The following is a 16,928-nucleotide window of genomic DNA, read 5'->3' on the forward strand; positions in this document are numbered from 1 at the left end:
AACATTTGCAAACACATGAAATTGTTGCTAGTACATGTTTCACGGATATGTTGCAACGACGTGCCCCATGAAGTTCAACTTGTTGACACTCAATGTAAAGGATTAGCAAACGTGAAATATCAAAATAAGAGAAGACTAATAGAAACTTAAAAGAAGAAACCTGAAACTGTAGTGCGTCTTTGTACGTTGCTCTTTTTTATGCTTGTGCTTGTGTTGATAATGAAACATCACGGTCACTAAGACGTCGACGAGAACGTGAAACAACCCAATTTATGGTTTAGATGAAAAGATGAGTATACAACGGTTAACCTCTCGTCCTCTATCTTTTCTTCATAACCGTTCGTCCCGAGGCAGTCGTATGCGATATTCGCCAAAATTCTACTACGTGCACGAGATGACACTTGGAAGTACGATTAAAAAAACAACCGTTACACTTCATTTTCGTGTTTTCTGTTAATGAGACAGAGTACCCCGCCCTTAGGCCTCATGGTCAGTCTCTCTTCGTGCTGAATCTCGTTTTGCCCTGGCAACAATGTCAATTTAAACTCTTGTAACAGCCTCGCCATGAGCACTCGAGCCTCAAACTGGGCAAATGTCTGTCCAATACAGGTTCTCGGACCCATGGAAAATGGAAAATAAGCAGATCCTAGGCTATTGCTTGAATTCTTGGCATCAGGAGAAAACCTATCTGGATCAAACTTTTCCGGCTCGGGCCATAGCTCTGGAAGTCGATGTAATACATACCAACTTAAGGTGACTGAAGATCCCGCGGGGATAAAATGTTCGCCTAACATTTCGTCTTTTGTTGCTATTCGTGAAGTTCCATTCACCGTTGGATGAAGTCTCAGTCCTTCTTTCAGAGACTGCCCCAAGTATTGAAGGTTTCCAAGGTCTTTGTATTCAACGAATTGACGGCAACCGAGAACACAATTAATTTCTTGAACAATTCTACAGTAATCAATAAATAATAATGAGACGAAGTTATTTGGGAGGCAATAGAGCAACTTTCATATGACCTTGAAAAATAAACGTGAAAACAGAACGTAAACAAAAATGCAGAACAGTTAATTGGCTTATCGAACAAAAACAAACGAGCACGAATTTTCATTGGCGTAGCGAACGCGGATGCATACAACGTCATCTCTCCATGGAACTTTCTGGAAAGCGATCGACATTTCGCTTGACGTCATTTGAAATGCAGTAATGTGATTGGGCAATCGTATTGTTTACTGCCCATATTAGGAGTTTCCTTGGCAGGAATAAGGAGAAGCTTTGTTTTAATCTTGCCAAACATTGGTCCGTGAAACAAATTGCGAACACTTTTTCAAGGTCATACGAAAGTCGCTCTATCAACCTCTAACCAAGAACATACAACTGTAAACAATAAAATGGCAGTCCTAATATTCAATAACTATTCAATAAATAGAACATAAATACTGGTTTCTTGGATAACCCAGAAAGTGGAAAAATAAGTGTTCCTCCACGTTGGTTTTGTCTCTATCGAGAAATAAGTCCATTATGCTGTACCAGAAGCTCTCTGATCACCTTGAAGCGTTTAACTCTGGTTCGGAGCAGCGGTTTTTTCAGTAATGTTTAAACATTTCCTTATTTGGATGTAACGTAGCTCAGTCGTGCATTTTCCCGCCTTTGCAGCTTCGATCTTATTTTTGTCCATATTTGGGCATAAAATTGGTGTCCTAAAATCCCAAGCTTTGTTCTAAGGAAAAGAGTTGCAAGTTACACGCTTCAAGGTCACGTGCTTTTGGCTGTACCTCTGGATTTTGTCCGCGTATTTCATAGACCACTTTGGAAAATACCATAATACTCTTGTTTATCCGCCCAAATTTTGCATAGGCATTGTTATTGTTTTCTCTTGGGACCATTGTAAGTCCCAAGAGAAACTGGAAACAATGCTCATGCAAAATTTGGGGGGACAAACAAAGAGTATTGTGGTATTTTTCGAAGTAGCCTATTGAAAAACGAGAAAAACCAACAGAAAGAACAAAGCAGTAATTAAAAAAAATCGAAAATACGGCCTATAATTGTTAAATAGGTCCAACATGCACCAATTAAAGGAAAAGAACTTTATCCAACTCTAATTTTTCAAATCTTTGCAGTGCCAAAAAGTCCAAAAGTGAGGCATTTCATTTGCATAATAAATCGTTTCCTTCTGCTTGTACCGAGGCGTATTAAAGAGAGGTGGGAAGAGGCGGGATGGGCAGGGATGGGTGGAGGGTGGGATCATAGTTCAGTTTCATTTTGCTGTCCTTGGGGGTCCTTGTGTGTTTCTTGAACTCCACATAAAACCTCGTTCCCAGTGTATAATGAAGGCAGAGAAGAGAGACCCCGGGAACGAGGTTGCTCCATCTATCCAATAGACCTTATTCATAAATGGCGGTCAATTTATAATTCTTTTGTCGAAGTGCAAATTAGCCTACCAAGCCTCGATACCATACAGTGAATTGAAAATAATTCTTGCTCTAAAATGAGGCTTGGTAGGCTAATTTGCAGGTGGACAAAAGAATTATAAATGTGACCGCCATTTATGAATAAGGTCTATTCTTTCTTGATCTTCCTGTTCCCTTGTAACTAGAGTACACCGATCATGTTGTTGTTGTAAACTAGGCATGTTGGCTGTGATGGTTCACGTACAGAAACCATTTAGCTCTCTGTCCGGCTGCACGATGCAGGGCAGGTCTTGTTTCACACCGTCACAAGGATGTTCTTATTCTTTTAATAGACCTTATTCACGGTGGCCGCCATGTTGGATTTGCTATTATCATGCAAATTAGCTACACACTTCTGAGGGGGCAAACAACACAAGTTCGAGAGGTTATAACGAACATCTTAGCCACACAGATGATTTGTTTCACGTTCATTGAATGTTTATCACCTAAGCAGTAAAATACAATCATTACACAAGTTACTTCGACGTTTTTTTAGTGAAAAATGAGAAGCTAACGAAGTAGAAAGGCCAAATGTCCAAGCCAATCAAAAGATAAAAAAGTTTTATAAAAGGTACTTAATTCTAAATACTAAAATGGACTTTTTGCAATGTTATTTCAATATTTCGTTGAGCCGATTTTCCGCAATTTGCTTTTTTTTTTTTTCGATGTTTGCCCCCCAGCATAACGCATGGCTAATTTGCATGACAACATGAAAACCAACATGGCGGCTATCGTGAATAAGGCCTATTAAGCAACTCCGCAGCTAACTTTGTTCAAGACTACTGTCATCCTTCGTCTTTTAATTAAAAAACCGCCCTTTGCTACACACCTTTCTTCATAACGATTGCAACACTTACACTTTTGGGTCTTGCGGCACCCGAATGCTTACCTCATTAATTAAAGAACTGATTATGTCAGGGATTGCAAAGATAATAATTTACTTTACCTGTGATGTTGAAATTTCTGTTAAGTTTCTTTTGCATACCTGTCTTCAATATGAGGGTGCTTGAGAATTTCATGAAGAGTGAAAGACAGCTGATTTGACGTGGTCTCTTGGCCTGTTAAAGACAAAAGAATGACTTAGGTACCAGAAAAAAACCTAGAGGACTGTGCAAGTGGCGTGGCAAAGTGGTCTAGCTGCTGGCTTTGCAAATGCCGTTACGAACACCTAGTGAATTTGGCGTTGGTGAAACCTCAACATCCTGCATGTACCATGCTGCGACATAAACCCAGTGAAAGAAGGGAAGACGCAGTCGCAAGGGCACTCGCCTCCAAGATATGTCCAGGTTTGACCCTAATAGCCCACTTCGGAAAATAACATAATACTCTTTGTTTGTCCCCCTAAATTTTGCATAAGCATTGTTTTTGTTTTCTCTTGGGACAATTGTAAGTCCTCTTGGAAAATTAAGTATGTTATTCCTTATTGATTTTACATCGAATATTTTAAATATTAGTAACCAGAATGGCCTCCTTTATTTTTTATGATATTTTCTAAGCGGCGCTGCAGAATAAGGCGCGAGTTCCTGAAGCGTGTCGAGAGTTGGCATTTTTTCGCCCGAACCGTAGTCGCCTTCCAGCTCGTCCAGTGTTTCAAGGGCTGGATCTTTGTACTTTGTCTCGTCAATGATGTCCAGATCAGGTGAGTTTGCGGGCAAGTCGTCCATGGGTATAAAGGTTTGGCAAATTCGTTTCACACCTTCTCTGATCCGCCTTTGAAGTGTGCGCCGACGCTCCGTCCTGTACAAAGGTCATTGCCTTCTTTGAGATAAACAGCTTTCTTTTCGTCGGTCCGTCTGTAACGTGCCGCCTTGAGGTTAACGATTTCACTTCTGTTTTCTACAATTTCTTTGATTCAGTACTTGGAGGTTGAGGTGTGGCCACTGGGTAAGATGTGCAACTTCGTCAGACCACGACCTGTCATTCCTCCCCACACCATCACCTTCGCACTTTGTTTCACCTGAGTATGTCCCGAGAACGTCCCACTCCTGAGGGCCCAATACGATGTTGTTTTCTGGATTCGGGTGATGAGCTAGATACTTACAACACTCATCTGTAAATAAAAACTTCCCCCAATCCTCAGCCGTGAGCTTGGAGTATTTCCTGGCAAATTTCAAACGAGGCCTTTTTTGCCTCTCACTTAACAGTGGTATCTTCTTTCGCTTGAAAGCTTTCCACCCTTTGTTGGTCAATCTCCATACCGTTGTGCTGGAAACGTTGATATTGTGATGTTGAAGTTTTTTAGCAATCTTTCTTGCTGGATTATTACGTTTATACTTAGCATTCGTGATTATATTTCTCGCATAGTTTGTGAAAACAGACGGCCGTCCGCTCCTTGGTTTGTCCTTGAAGGACTTTCTTTATGACGTTCGGCCTTTTTAAACAATTTGGCAATTTCTTTGACTGAATGGCCCAATGAGCGTAAAATAGCTACCTGAGCTCTAGCACAAACAGTGATCGCCTGACAGTGACTGTGATTTCCGTGAAAGAGCAGAGAAAATCAAGAAAAAAAAGGCAATAAATACGTAAACAGACAATGTGCACGAAAAATATGGCGGGACATAGCACGCGCCCTTGCACATTGAGTGCGAAAATTCAAAAGTATTGTCATTTATTCAAAATGTTAGATTGAAATTGCTTCGAAAAATTATTTATATAAATTTATTAACTGAATCGGTTTCAATTTGCCTAAAGATACGTTAAAGTCTTGAGACAAAAAGCAATTTTCAATCGGAACGAACTTTTGAAACACTCTGTACACGTGCACTGTGCACTTGTCAAGTATTGTCTCGCCCAATGATATTTTGTGAAATACGTTTTGGTTGTTCAGGATGGATATAATATCAAAGTATTAGAGTTTATCTCGCGATGTTGTTACTTGCAATGTAGCTCACGTCGTTTCGACTACTCTCAGGGGCACCCGACGTCAATTTTCGGAAAATATCTGTTCGGAAGACGATTTGAGATCTAGAATTTTCGGAACATTTGTTGTAAAATTTTTTCCTTGCCTGCCTGTCCTAGGATTATCGAATATCTAAAAAATGGTATAATTGCCCATTTTTAACGGATTTTTACCCTAAAAAGGTCACCTAGAATTTTCGGGAGCCTTTTTTCTGGCTGAAATTTTCGAAAAGGTAAGTTTTGATCCCTATAATTTTCGGATCACTAGACTTTCAGCTAGGAAATCCGAACAGATGAAAAATTTTTAGGGGATAAGATATGGCTATATCTACCGTCTAAATACTAAATTACGTTTAACAATGCTATGTTTAAGTGGTTTTGAACAACATTCTCGTTGGGTGCCCCTGTACTCTTGAAGAAGCAATTCACCCAAACTGCGAGGATAGAAACGCACCAATCAAAACTGTGGAAACCAACAATCAGAGAGCAGAGATTTGAGCTTTATAAGGTGACGCGTAACCAGTTTACCTCATCGCCTGAAGAACACTGGCAGTATGCAATCAAAACACTACAATCGACACCACAAGTATTAACCAACATAGTGAGACAAGCAATAATACTTTAATAATCCAATGAAAATATAAGACAAGTTTCATGAGGTATTGCTGAGTGTTCATACAGAGCAACAAGTCAATAATAATTATTGCAAGGAATGTTGCACAAAAATCTCCTTTCAGTTTTCTACAACATTTTCTCCAATTTGTTGTGCAATGCCTTTGCCCATCACAGCGTATGTTAAGCTGAATTTGACCACTCTCTCCTGTATCTGCAATGTCCTCCCCAATGTCACTTTAGACATGAACTCAACTGCATTGGTGGAGTATTGCCCATGGAAAAAAATTGATAGTTTATAATATCAAGGGTCAAGTATACACGTGTAATTCAAGAAACACGTTTGATCTGTGAATCAATGTTTCATTAAGACTACAATCGTGGTCAAAAGTTGTTGGGAAGGTTGCAGGCATCAGTTCACTTCAAACTTAATTCGATTATTCTCACTATTGGCCAAAGTATTTGGGAAATACCATGCTCTTGTGGCCCCCCTCCCCTATATTCAATGTTGGAGTTCTTCCTGCAAGAAAAGTCACCATTTTTTGTCCTGGAAAATCTAACATTAGTAAGTGGGAGGGGGTGATCTCTAAAGTGAAGCTACCTTCCCAACCCTTTTGTCCATGATTGCAGTCTGTATCTCAGGAATCATCCATTATCAAGGGTGTCCACAGCAGTAAATAAAAACTACCAGACCTGCTATGAAGAAGGTGATAAACTCATCGACAAGGTGTTCCATAGTTAAGGTAGGCTCCGCTTCTGCAACATTTAAGATGTGTGACAGAATATCTCTTGGAACATCATCCCCATTTGACACAGCCTTTTGCCGCTCTTTGATCACTTCTGTGGCATAATTACGAAGATATTTAGCTGCTTGGATCACACTTCTCTGAAATGGAAATTGAGTGAAATCCACACGCCAAAACGGACTTTGCAAACTTTCTTGAATGCCTTTAAAAACTTTGGAAATTGCTGAAGGGAATATGCTGTCTGCATCAACATCAACATTGAAGGCAACCTGAGCAGGGAAAAGCATCAGAAAAATCAATTAAAGTGAAGTTTTTAAGCATGCTCACAGTTTGACTCAGAAAAATAAGCATCACATAAATCCCAGATGAAAGGGGCCAAGTCAGTCAAGAATACCTTCAGCACATCTCCATAATCTGCTTGTATTGTGTAAAGACAGCCCCCTTCAGACTTGCCATGGGCATGGGTACCAGTCTAAACAAACCTCTTTCATGGTGTTCAGCAAAAAAAGTAGGAAATCATACAGGGTCAAGGGCACCACCTCCACAGGTAGGGCTCAGGCACTGACCTTGGTCCCCACATGCTTCCACCAGTTTCTATGGATAGCCATAACATTCTTAAGTATTCTTTATTCTATTGGTCTTGAAGTTTTGTCTTGTGGTGTGGTTTTGGCATTATGTGATGTGGTTTTGTCATTATGTGGTGAGGTTTTGTCATTATGTAACAAGGTTTGATGGTTATGTGTTGCGTTTCCATCACGACGCGGTGAGGTCTTCCTTTGACGCGCTGTTTTTACATTTTACGTGGTGAGGTTCTTTTATGACGTCGAGTTTTGCCCCTTATGTGATTATAAACACAGCATATCAAAAAAAGACCTCAACACATCATGATGGAAACATAACAGGTAACCAGCAAATCTCTTCACATAATGACAAAACCACACCACATAATGACAACCTTCGGGGGTACAGGGATGGCGTAGATGTTGCCCGAATTCAATTCCCAGACTCGGCGTCATATGTGGGTTGAGTTTGTTGGTTCTCTACTCTACACCAAGAAGTTTTTCACCAGGTACTCCGGTTTTCCCCTCTCCTCAAAAACCAAAATTTGATTTTGATTTGCGTTAACTTGTTAATTTCAATTTACAGTGTCCCCGATTAGTGCTCTACGGCGCTAGAAGATTAGACACTTAATAAAGTTCCTTTGCTTTCCTTTCCTTTTACCTCATAATAATATTGCTACAGTACACTATGACAAAAGTCCAAAACATCAAGACAATACTTCAAGACCAAAGGAATAAAGATTACATAAGAGAGTTATGGCTTTCCAAAAGTTTCCCTTTAATGGCTCTGCTAGCGGCAGATTTTGTTGAAATTCGAAGTAATGTCATCAACTCCGTGGCTGTTCTTGCAAATAGCCCACAGGCACTACTGTTCAACTAAGCATTTAAAAGATACTTAGGTGAACAGGTGGCCTGATTTAATTAAGAGTTTTCATATATTTTAATTATGTGATTCTTATTATCTTAAATCGAGATTTTCACACAAACCAGATAAGGCCAGTGCACAGGTTTCGAAGCCCAACAGTGACATCAAGCTACCTACTGGATTGGACACTGGATAGGCTAGGATGAATTTGAACAAAAGCAAAGTTAAATGAACTTACAATTTCAAATTGCATCTCTTGTGTGTACTGTAACAACATCGTCATTGTCAATATTCAAATTATATAACAAAGGATTAAGACAGAATCCACCAGACGTTCGAGTAACAAGTGGACAAAAACCTAGTACCAAGATTATAAACATGATGTATTGCAAACTTCTGTACAACTGTTTCAAATATCTTCTGAAAAAAGATCATTTCTAGCAACACCAAAAGTCAAAAACAACTGTTTAACTTAGTAAGAAACACTTGAAAGTACTGGTGAAATGAAACTGATGAACAATTTCAGAATTTCTCTGAACTTTGAAATTTAATTTTTCTCGTTCCCATGGGAAATTGTTTTCGGTGTTATTTCATGCAATTATTTATATTTTTAGCTTTAAGAAAATGAAAAAAGGAGTGTAAAATACTTTAAATTTTTCTGGTACCAGATTTTTGTCCACTAAAAAACTGGAATTGCTCGATTTTCTATCGGATTTCATCTTAATTATCCAACCCTTTTTCAGGGTATTCACAGCAAGTTGGTAACATTCCTTCCTCCAAAACAAAACACTTGAACCACTTCCATGAGCATGCATGAGAAGGAAATATGATTAGTATAGGTAATTGCATGATTTCGATGCAATTTGGAAGAAATAAGCACGATTAAATTTTTTAGAAGATGCACAAAATTGCCAAGCCCACAGGCAAGTGCAAAATGTAGTCTTACAAAATGTAGCCTTACAAGTGCATATTTATTCCAAACTGCACGAGAAAAATCATTGTTAAAAATATATTGAAAAATTTTACGGTTAAGCAGAAGCAACGCACATGTATCATGCAATCACAGAAAAATTGGGCCATGAATTGTGCCATCCTGGGCTTGCATTTGATTGGCTATCAATGGAACAATTTCACTTTTCTGCACTATTTTTGGGGTTAATCGACGAGTTCTCAGCCAATTAACATGCCGAAATATTTTTGTGTATTTTATTGGCCAGGAGTGTTTACCATCACATTATTTAACAATTATTCGCCGAAGGCGAAGCGATTATCGGTGAATATTCACTTCGTCTCGGTGTCTTTTGGCAGCCATTTTGTCCGTCGAGGTGATTATCAGCTGATAATCCGAGATAGCGAGCCAATGAGAAAGCGTAATTTTGTATAATCACCTGTGTATTTACACTGATTAACAATTGACCCGTGGTTCTTGAGGGCGAAGGGTCTAATTGTTTTAGTATCACCCAACTAGTCGGACAATAACAAAGTTAACAAATGCAAGTTGAAGAAATATTTATTTCGGAATAAAACGAAAGAAAGCATCACGCTTTTCGCTACTCGCGGACTATTACTAATAGTCCTCTTGTAGCGTAGCCAATCAAAATGTAGCATTTGCATTAGTCCACTAGTTGGGTGATACTAATACAGAATATTGGTCACACAGACAGTCGAGGAGCGATTTCACCCGATAACGTTAGTCTTCTTATCGCACCATTGCTATTCATAACAAATAAGTGACTTGCGTTGGTGTTATCTTAATGTTTTCTACCTACCTTTCCGATGACATCTAACGTTACTCTGGCAAACTCCTCTGCCATGTCTACAACAGTTTTGCCATCCGCCATTTCATTCAGGTGGTTGAGAAACAAATTACAGCTACTGTTGAATGCTGACATCAGGTTCATCAAATAGCGGCGGTGAAATGCTGGGTTTATGAGGGACCTGTGCTTCTTCCACAAGTCGTGATCCAATACGGTTACCAATCCATTTCCTGAAAATCTCTGCCCGAACGTGTAGGCCATTTTTGTATAAAGTCGCGGACTTTTTGGTAGATTAAGAGTAACGAGACATTGTTTGGTGAGCTCTGGATCTGTTACAAAAATAAAGGGTAGGTGGTATATCCACATTACAACTACAGGCCCGTAGGTGCTGTGAAATTCTTGCATCAATTGGTGAAATATTTTGCCCTTTTCTTGGTTTCTGATCACAAGAGCCAGGTTACCCGAAAAAAAACTGTCCCTTTTCGGTCCGGGAAGATGTCTGTACTTCCAGTGAAGGTAGACCAAGTAAATGGAAATTGCTGTAAACGAGAAACCCACCAAAAATGCAAGTGCAATCACGATCAAGAAAATCGCCGACAAAAGAGGAGACATGTTTTCTTCTGCGACGGAAGAATATGGCGGAGAGAGATCTGGAACGCTTTTTGCGAAAAGAGAAAAACAAGAATATTGGACTAGGGACTTCGGATAGTGGGCAGGCCAGCACAGATCATATAGAACTCAGTTTTCTTTTACACTGAATACAGGGAGGAAACTCTGAAAAGCACAATTGCTAAGGCATAGTAAGGCCTAATGCATGAGGCAGTTACAAAAGTCGGACCGGATCAACTTTGATTGCTCACCTCGGATCGACGTAAAAAAGTGATAGATGATAGGAAGGCCTCGAGAAATCCACCCTAGCACTGGACATCGCATCAATTACTTCATTAACGTCAAAATACCTCTCGTGATTTTGAAGCATTTGGAATAAGGTCCTAGTTATCTGGGCCCGGTTGTCCGAGAGCCGATTAACTTAATTTAGGATTAGCCTTAATTTTTGTTTCATGTTTCAACTTTTTGGTAAAAGTTTCTTGTGCCTATTTTTGTTTTTCAACATTGACTTCTTGTAATGTAAAGTTTCGCCGAATATCAGCATTGAACAGCATTTGTGAGTAGAGAAATCAACTCCTTGAGTAATTTTTAATCCAGGATTAGCGTTAATCGGCTTTTGAACAACCGGGCCCTGGTTTTTAAAATTGCTTTTCGGAAGATTTTTGAGATTTTCTGGGATGCTGTTCCAGAGTTTTGATCCAATCCTAGAAAACGAGTACCTAGGTTGTTTTTTTTTCTGGAATAATTAATAGAATAGTTACCAACAGCTCATCAAGTGTAATAGCTGTGTATTTGATTTGTAGGCGTGAACATGTCTGAGAGATTAGACGGAATAACATCACGCACCTTTAATTTTCTTCCAATTGCCCTTATGGCCACAGAACTAACAAGTACACTTATTAGGGGCAGGTATAAAAGTCGGACCGGATCAACTTGGACTCCTTACCTCTGATAGAGCAAAAAACGTTTTTTTCACCAAAATTATTCCATGTTTGCCCCGATTTCACCAAGGTTAGCTTAAAGATTAGAGTAAAGGGAAATATGTGTAAATTTGTATCATAATCCAGTGTTATTTTGTTCCAAACTTAAATTTTGTCATCTGAAGTTGTTATTTCCTGCCATTTTAACGTAATGTAATTTATGCTTTTTAGTGTTGGTATTCAGCGTCCCCGGGCTACGATCACTCTCTTTTTGCCCCCTCCCCCCACCCTGATCAATGTTGCTTGACGAACCTGGGCTTATCGACATTGGTTATAGGGGAGGGGGGTGGCTGAGGGCGCACTGCGTACAGAACCCCCTGTTTTCTTTGAATATTCTCAACCCTTTTTGTCCAAGCTTGTAGGTCGTCTTTTGCGGGTAGCGTGTGTGTCTACACCTTAGCCTGCAGTGCAGGCGTTATTTTGGAACGGAACGCTAGATAAATCAGGTTTTCGATGCCGCCATCTTGGATTGAGATTAGATGCTGCTTGACCGGTAGAGGGTTGGTGCAGTGGCGGGTTGCCCATTTTTCCACTTAACGCCTACTCCCTCGGCAAATATTTCCTCGCCCCAATCTTCAACAGTTACCAAATCTAAGATGGTGGCCTAATACGAGAATGTGCACTCGCGCGCCCAAAATACGCCTGCGCTGCCGGCTATCTAAACCTATTTGTGGATTTTATAGAAATAAATAAAATTGCTTACAATAGGTGGTACGTTTTGTGGGTAGTACATATAGTAAGGACAGACAAAAATCTGTGGTGCGAGAAAAACGAGACAGGAATGTGAAACAAAGCAAACCCAATCTATGATTTGCATGGCTGTTGGAGCGAGCAATACGGCCTTATGCGCCTACTGGCGCAAAGAGAAATGATGATGATGATGATGATGGAGCAAGCAATTATCATTATAATCCCCGTTGGCTTCCGCATCATCAGGGAGTTTTAGCAAAGACGACGGGTACGGCTACGGCAACGCCACAAAACAAGAATATTATTGGTTGAAAAAGGAAAAATGCTCGTGCTGCACGTGCAACACGAATTTCCGTGCATTTCTTTGCCGTACTCCACAAAACAACAACGTGAAATCACCAAATTTTAGGTTCTGACGACAACGTGAGCATATAACAATGAAAAAGTCATTTTCAGTTTTGACTTTAAAACTGTTCGTACCCATCCATTTACAGGATAGTTCGCCTGTATTGTACAATGTAAACAAAACGGATTAATCGCGAAATACTTGCGATAGCGCTAAGTTATATTTTGGACTAACGCTTTTGTTGCTGTAGCCGTCGTCTTTGCTAAAACTCCCTATCGTTTCCGTTTACAGACCAGTTGCTTCTTCTTCCATCCATTCACCTCCAACCCGCTGAGGCTCTTAAATTCATTCAGTGTTTCGCAGAATTTCGATCTGATAGGACTGCCTTAGTATCGTTTGCATATTGCAAAAACTTCAATGATTTCATTATCATTGATTTTAATTTCCTTTTAAAAAAAGTTAATGATAATAATAACAACAACAATAATAATAACAACAACAATAATAATAATAATAATAATAATAATAATAATAATAAGCTTGCGCAGACAGAATATAAAAAGAGACATGATGTTGTTGGGCGGGTCATACATTGGGAGGAGTGCAGTGACAAATGTTATGAGCATTCCCCCAAAAGCATAGAAGAGAATGAGGAAGTAAAACTGTTGTGAGACTTTACGATCCAAACAGACCGTGAAATCCATCACAGGAGGCCAGACATTGTAATTCAGAAAAAGAAGGCAAAGGAAACAATCATTGTGGACATAGCTGTTTCCGGAGATACTGCAACGTACGGCAAAAAGAAACTGAAAAGTATGAAAAGTACCATGACCTGGCACGAGAGATTAAAAGGATCTGGAAATCAAGGACAGAAGTGGTGCCAGTGGTAGTAGGTGCATTGGGTTCAGTGTCAAAGAAGCTGGCAGTCCACTTGGAGCAACTAGGAATTAAGGACCGAACAAGAACGAAGCAAAAGTCGGCACTCCTCGGATCGGCACATATCCTCAGAAAAGTGCTGGAAGTCTGAGATCTCGGGATGAGACTTGACTGGATATTTCACCCCAGGGAAAAACCCTGTGCTCAATTCTACATAATAATAATAGTAATAATCATTTAATTAAATCATTCGAATTGCAATTCCAAAGGGAATTGAAAAACTCAATGTTACAATTACAAAAATGTGAGATGACAAAAATTTAACTACGTACATATATATATAAAAGTACGTCAATCTTGATTGCAATTCAGTTCAGTCCCATTTCTTTATCGAGCTTGGTATGAAGCTTGTTTGGCTTCTTTTAGTTCTACATTTAAAAGTGGAAGTCTTCTAGGATTTTTAAGGAAATACTTTTTAGTCGTAGGTCTTGGCAAAAGGCTACACAGTTTACTATCAGGATGGGCTACATTCTTGTATAATTTCACGCACTGGTGTTCACGTCTTTCCCAGTGTGTAGTCAGGTTCAGGACTTTAAGCGCTTCTTTGTACGACAACTGCAGTGCACAATACGAAGCGCCCGACGCTGGATGGCTTTTAACTGGTCTTTTTTTTCAACTTACATGTCAACGAAGAGTGCCAAACAGTTAGGGCAAGCGTATTCTAATAAAGGTCTAATAAAATAACAGAAAACAGATCGTAGATCTTGAAGTTGTACGTACACCACTACGCTTAAGAACTCTCACGGCATAGAGTCGTTTGCTAGCCTTGGAACAAATATCTATATGAGCTGACCTTTGTCAAAGTTGTACATGGTCCCTTGTACTCCCCATACCCTACCCTTAGTATGTGCTCGGCTTACTATTGTAGCTCCACTTGCAGTGTTAATGCCCTGCTTTTCGAACTAGAAGATGTAACAATGTTAATTACTTCATTTGAACACACTTTACGGGATGTCGAATAACAAGAATATAAACATTCTTGCGCAAGAACTAAGACTCTCACATCAATACAACCTAAGGCTTTTAAGCATAGAGTCAAGCATTTATCAACGAAATGTTAGCAACTGCGTAGAGAAGTAAAGCCTGAAAAATTCAGGACTACAACGGGGTTTGAACCTGTGACCTTGCGATACCGGTGCGACACTCTAAACAACGCGTTGCAATGACTTTCCATGGCTGGTTAACGAGAATAACAAACTCACGAGGCAGAATGTATATTTCTATTTAATTACGTTAGCACAACAGAAAAACGCTAACCTCACTTTGAACGAAAATGCTCTACTATTGCCATAAAAACTATCCAGTTAAGCTCGCATATTATAAGACATGATGAATTCATAAAGGCCACCTTCACTGTTTGGCAAGTAAACATGCCGCAGTAACTTAATCACAGCGCCGGCTGAATTCCGGCGATGTCACTTCCGATTTGCGATTTATTTCTGCAGCTAAAACGTACAATAACAAAATTGAACGTAGCAAAAATCTCCCAAAATGTTTGTCGCTGATCGTAACTGTTTATATTCTATATTGACGGTTAAAAATTAATGTTGTTTTCATGTTGTACATATGTTATTCTCGAGCGACCGTCCTGGAAAGTTCCTTCTGCTCTTTCTTAAAACTGTGTATCAATATTTATTTACTTTTACATCAATATTTGTTTTTGCATAAGGCAAGCTGACAAAATCTGTACCTTGCTGAATTTGCATTTGTTAACGTTAATAGTATTTTCGGTCCAATGCTTCTGTTTTACGAAGGGGTATATGTCAGATGCTCAGAGGGCACGTGTAAACTTGTGGTGAACAGAAGTTTATCGACATGTCAGCCCAGAAGCCAATGTTTCTCACTTCCCATTTATTTTCTTCAATCTTTCTAGGTTCAGTTCTTTGCTAGTAACCACATGTCTTCTCAGGCTATTTACCCAAGGCTTCTGCCATGGCACTTAACTACAATGATAGACAATACTGACCAAAACAATATCGTGCACTGTTAGAGCTACATATTACGCAAGGACAGATCTGTTTCGTCGTACGAACGTGTGAGAACCTGTGAGCCAAAGGGCCTCTGCTGGTATGACCCCTTACATGGTCTTAATGACCCCCCAACCAATGAAATAGGAAGAGGTTTTCGCCTCTAAGAGCAAATATGTTTTTTGTTTTAAAAAAATTGTTCGCTGGAAAAGGTGGCCTTTATGAATTCAATATGCCGGCGAGCTTAACTGGATAGGTTTTATGGCAATAGTAAAGCATTTTCGTGTCAAAATGAGGTTAGCGTTTTTCTGTTGTGCTAACTTAATTAAATATAAATATACATTCTGCCTCGTGAGTTTGTTATTCTCGTTAACCAGCAATGGAAAGTCATTGCAACGCGAATGGCGTTTTAGAGCATCTTATGTTGTTTGTTTCAATAAAATGTTTCGCTGGAAAAGGATTCTGTGATATTTTCTGCCTTTGTGAATTATAATATCATGTTGTGTCCTGAATTTTCGAGCTTAAGGTTGAAGTAAAGTAAAAGCCCGCAATAATTATTATGAATATTCCTCGTTCTATAAGCCAACCACACAAAACAAGTTCGCTTTTACACCAAGTAAAAGGACGGAAAAGTGATTATGAATATTCCTCGTTCTATAACGCAAGCATACAAAAGAAGTTCGCTTTTATACCAAGTAAAAGCCCGCAATAATTATTAGGAATATTCCTCGTTCTATAAGCCAACCACACAAAACAAGTTCGCTTTTACACCAAGTAAAAGCACGCAATGATTACTATGAATATCTCTCGTTCTATAAGCCAACCACACAAAACAAGTTCGCTTTTACACTAAATAAAAGGACGGAACAGTTATTATGAATATTCCTCGTTCTATAAGCCAAGCATATAAAAGAAGTTCGCTCTTACACCAAGTAAAAGCGCGCTATAATTATTATGAATATACCTCGTCCGATAAGCCAAGCACGCAAAACAAGTTTGCTTTTACACCAAGTAATAGCGCGCCGTACAATTATTATTTATATTGCTCGTTCTGTAAGCCAACCACGCAAAACAAGTTTGCTTTTACACCAAGTAATAGCGGGCTATAATTATTATGAATATACCTCGTTTTATAAGCCAACCACGCAAAACAAGTAAGGGCTATTTCTAGGCAACGAGGGGATACGTGATTCCTGTGATGAATGAATAAAAGAATGAAATGATATATGAAATGAATCATATAGTGAACTACGGATATGAAATCAAGTGAAGCTTGCGAGGATCATAGATTCACAAGTTGATTTCATATCCGCAGTCAAGAGAGGTCATTCCTCATATTGGCCGTATTCCTATCGTAATCCCTCTTTAAGTTATTTTTAGATCCCCAGCGAGACCCGGTATTCCCACGAGGGTTAAATGATAGCCAATCATATGTCCCCATTTTACCAATCATTGCGTGGGAATTCGCTCAGCTGTCAACATCGGTAAAAATGGGAAGGTATACCAATACGAGGG

At 39.4% G+C, this 16,928-nt stretch overlaps 1 protein-coding gene across 1 annotated transcript; it reads right to left on the minus strand.

Moving 5' to 3' along the window:
- Nucleotides 1–7: 7 nt before the first annotated feature.
- On the minus strand, nucleotides 8–10,531 carry LOC138025982 (cholesterol 24-hydroxylase-like). The gene is made up of 4 exons (XM_068873145.1): nucleotides 9,898–10,531; nucleotides 6,651–6,972; nucleotides 3,433–3,505; nucleotides 8–948 (listed from the first exon to the last, which is right to left on the minus strand). The coding sequence occupies exons 1-4, from the start codon at nucleotides 10,495–10,497 to the stop codon at nucleotides 429–431; spliced, it is 1,515 nt and encodes a 504-aa protein (XP_068729246.1). The 5' UTR covers nucleotides 10,498–10,531; the 3' UTR covers nucleotides 8–428.
- Between the last annotated feature and the right edge of the window lie 6,397 nt (nucleotides 10,532–16,928).

Source organism: Montipora capricornis, chromosome 12 (genome assembly GCF_036669925.1).
Source record: "Montipora capricornis isolate CH-2021 chromosome 12, ASM3666992v2, whole genome shotgun sequence".
Taxonomy (NCBI): domain Eukaryota; kingdom Metazoa; phylum Cnidaria; class Anthozoa; order Scleractinia; family Acroporidae; genus Montipora; species Montipora capricornis.

What these genes read in the sequence shown, in the direction of transcription:
- LOC138025982 (XM_068873145.1), bottom strand. Translation starts at nt 10,497, where the DNA reads ATGTCTCCTCTTTTGTCGGCGATTTTCTTGATCGTGATTGCACTTGCA. An exon ending in CGTTAGATGTCATCGGAAAG is followed by an intron (nt 6,973 to 9,897) that starts GTAGGTAGAAAA and finishes TTCCCTGCTCAG; the next exon opens with GTTGCCTTCAATGTTGATGT. An exon ending in TATCACCTTCTTCATAGCAG is followed by an intron (nt 3,506 to 6,650) that starts GTCTGGTAGTTT and finishes TGTCTTTAACAG; the next exon opens with GCCAAGAGACCACGTCAAAT.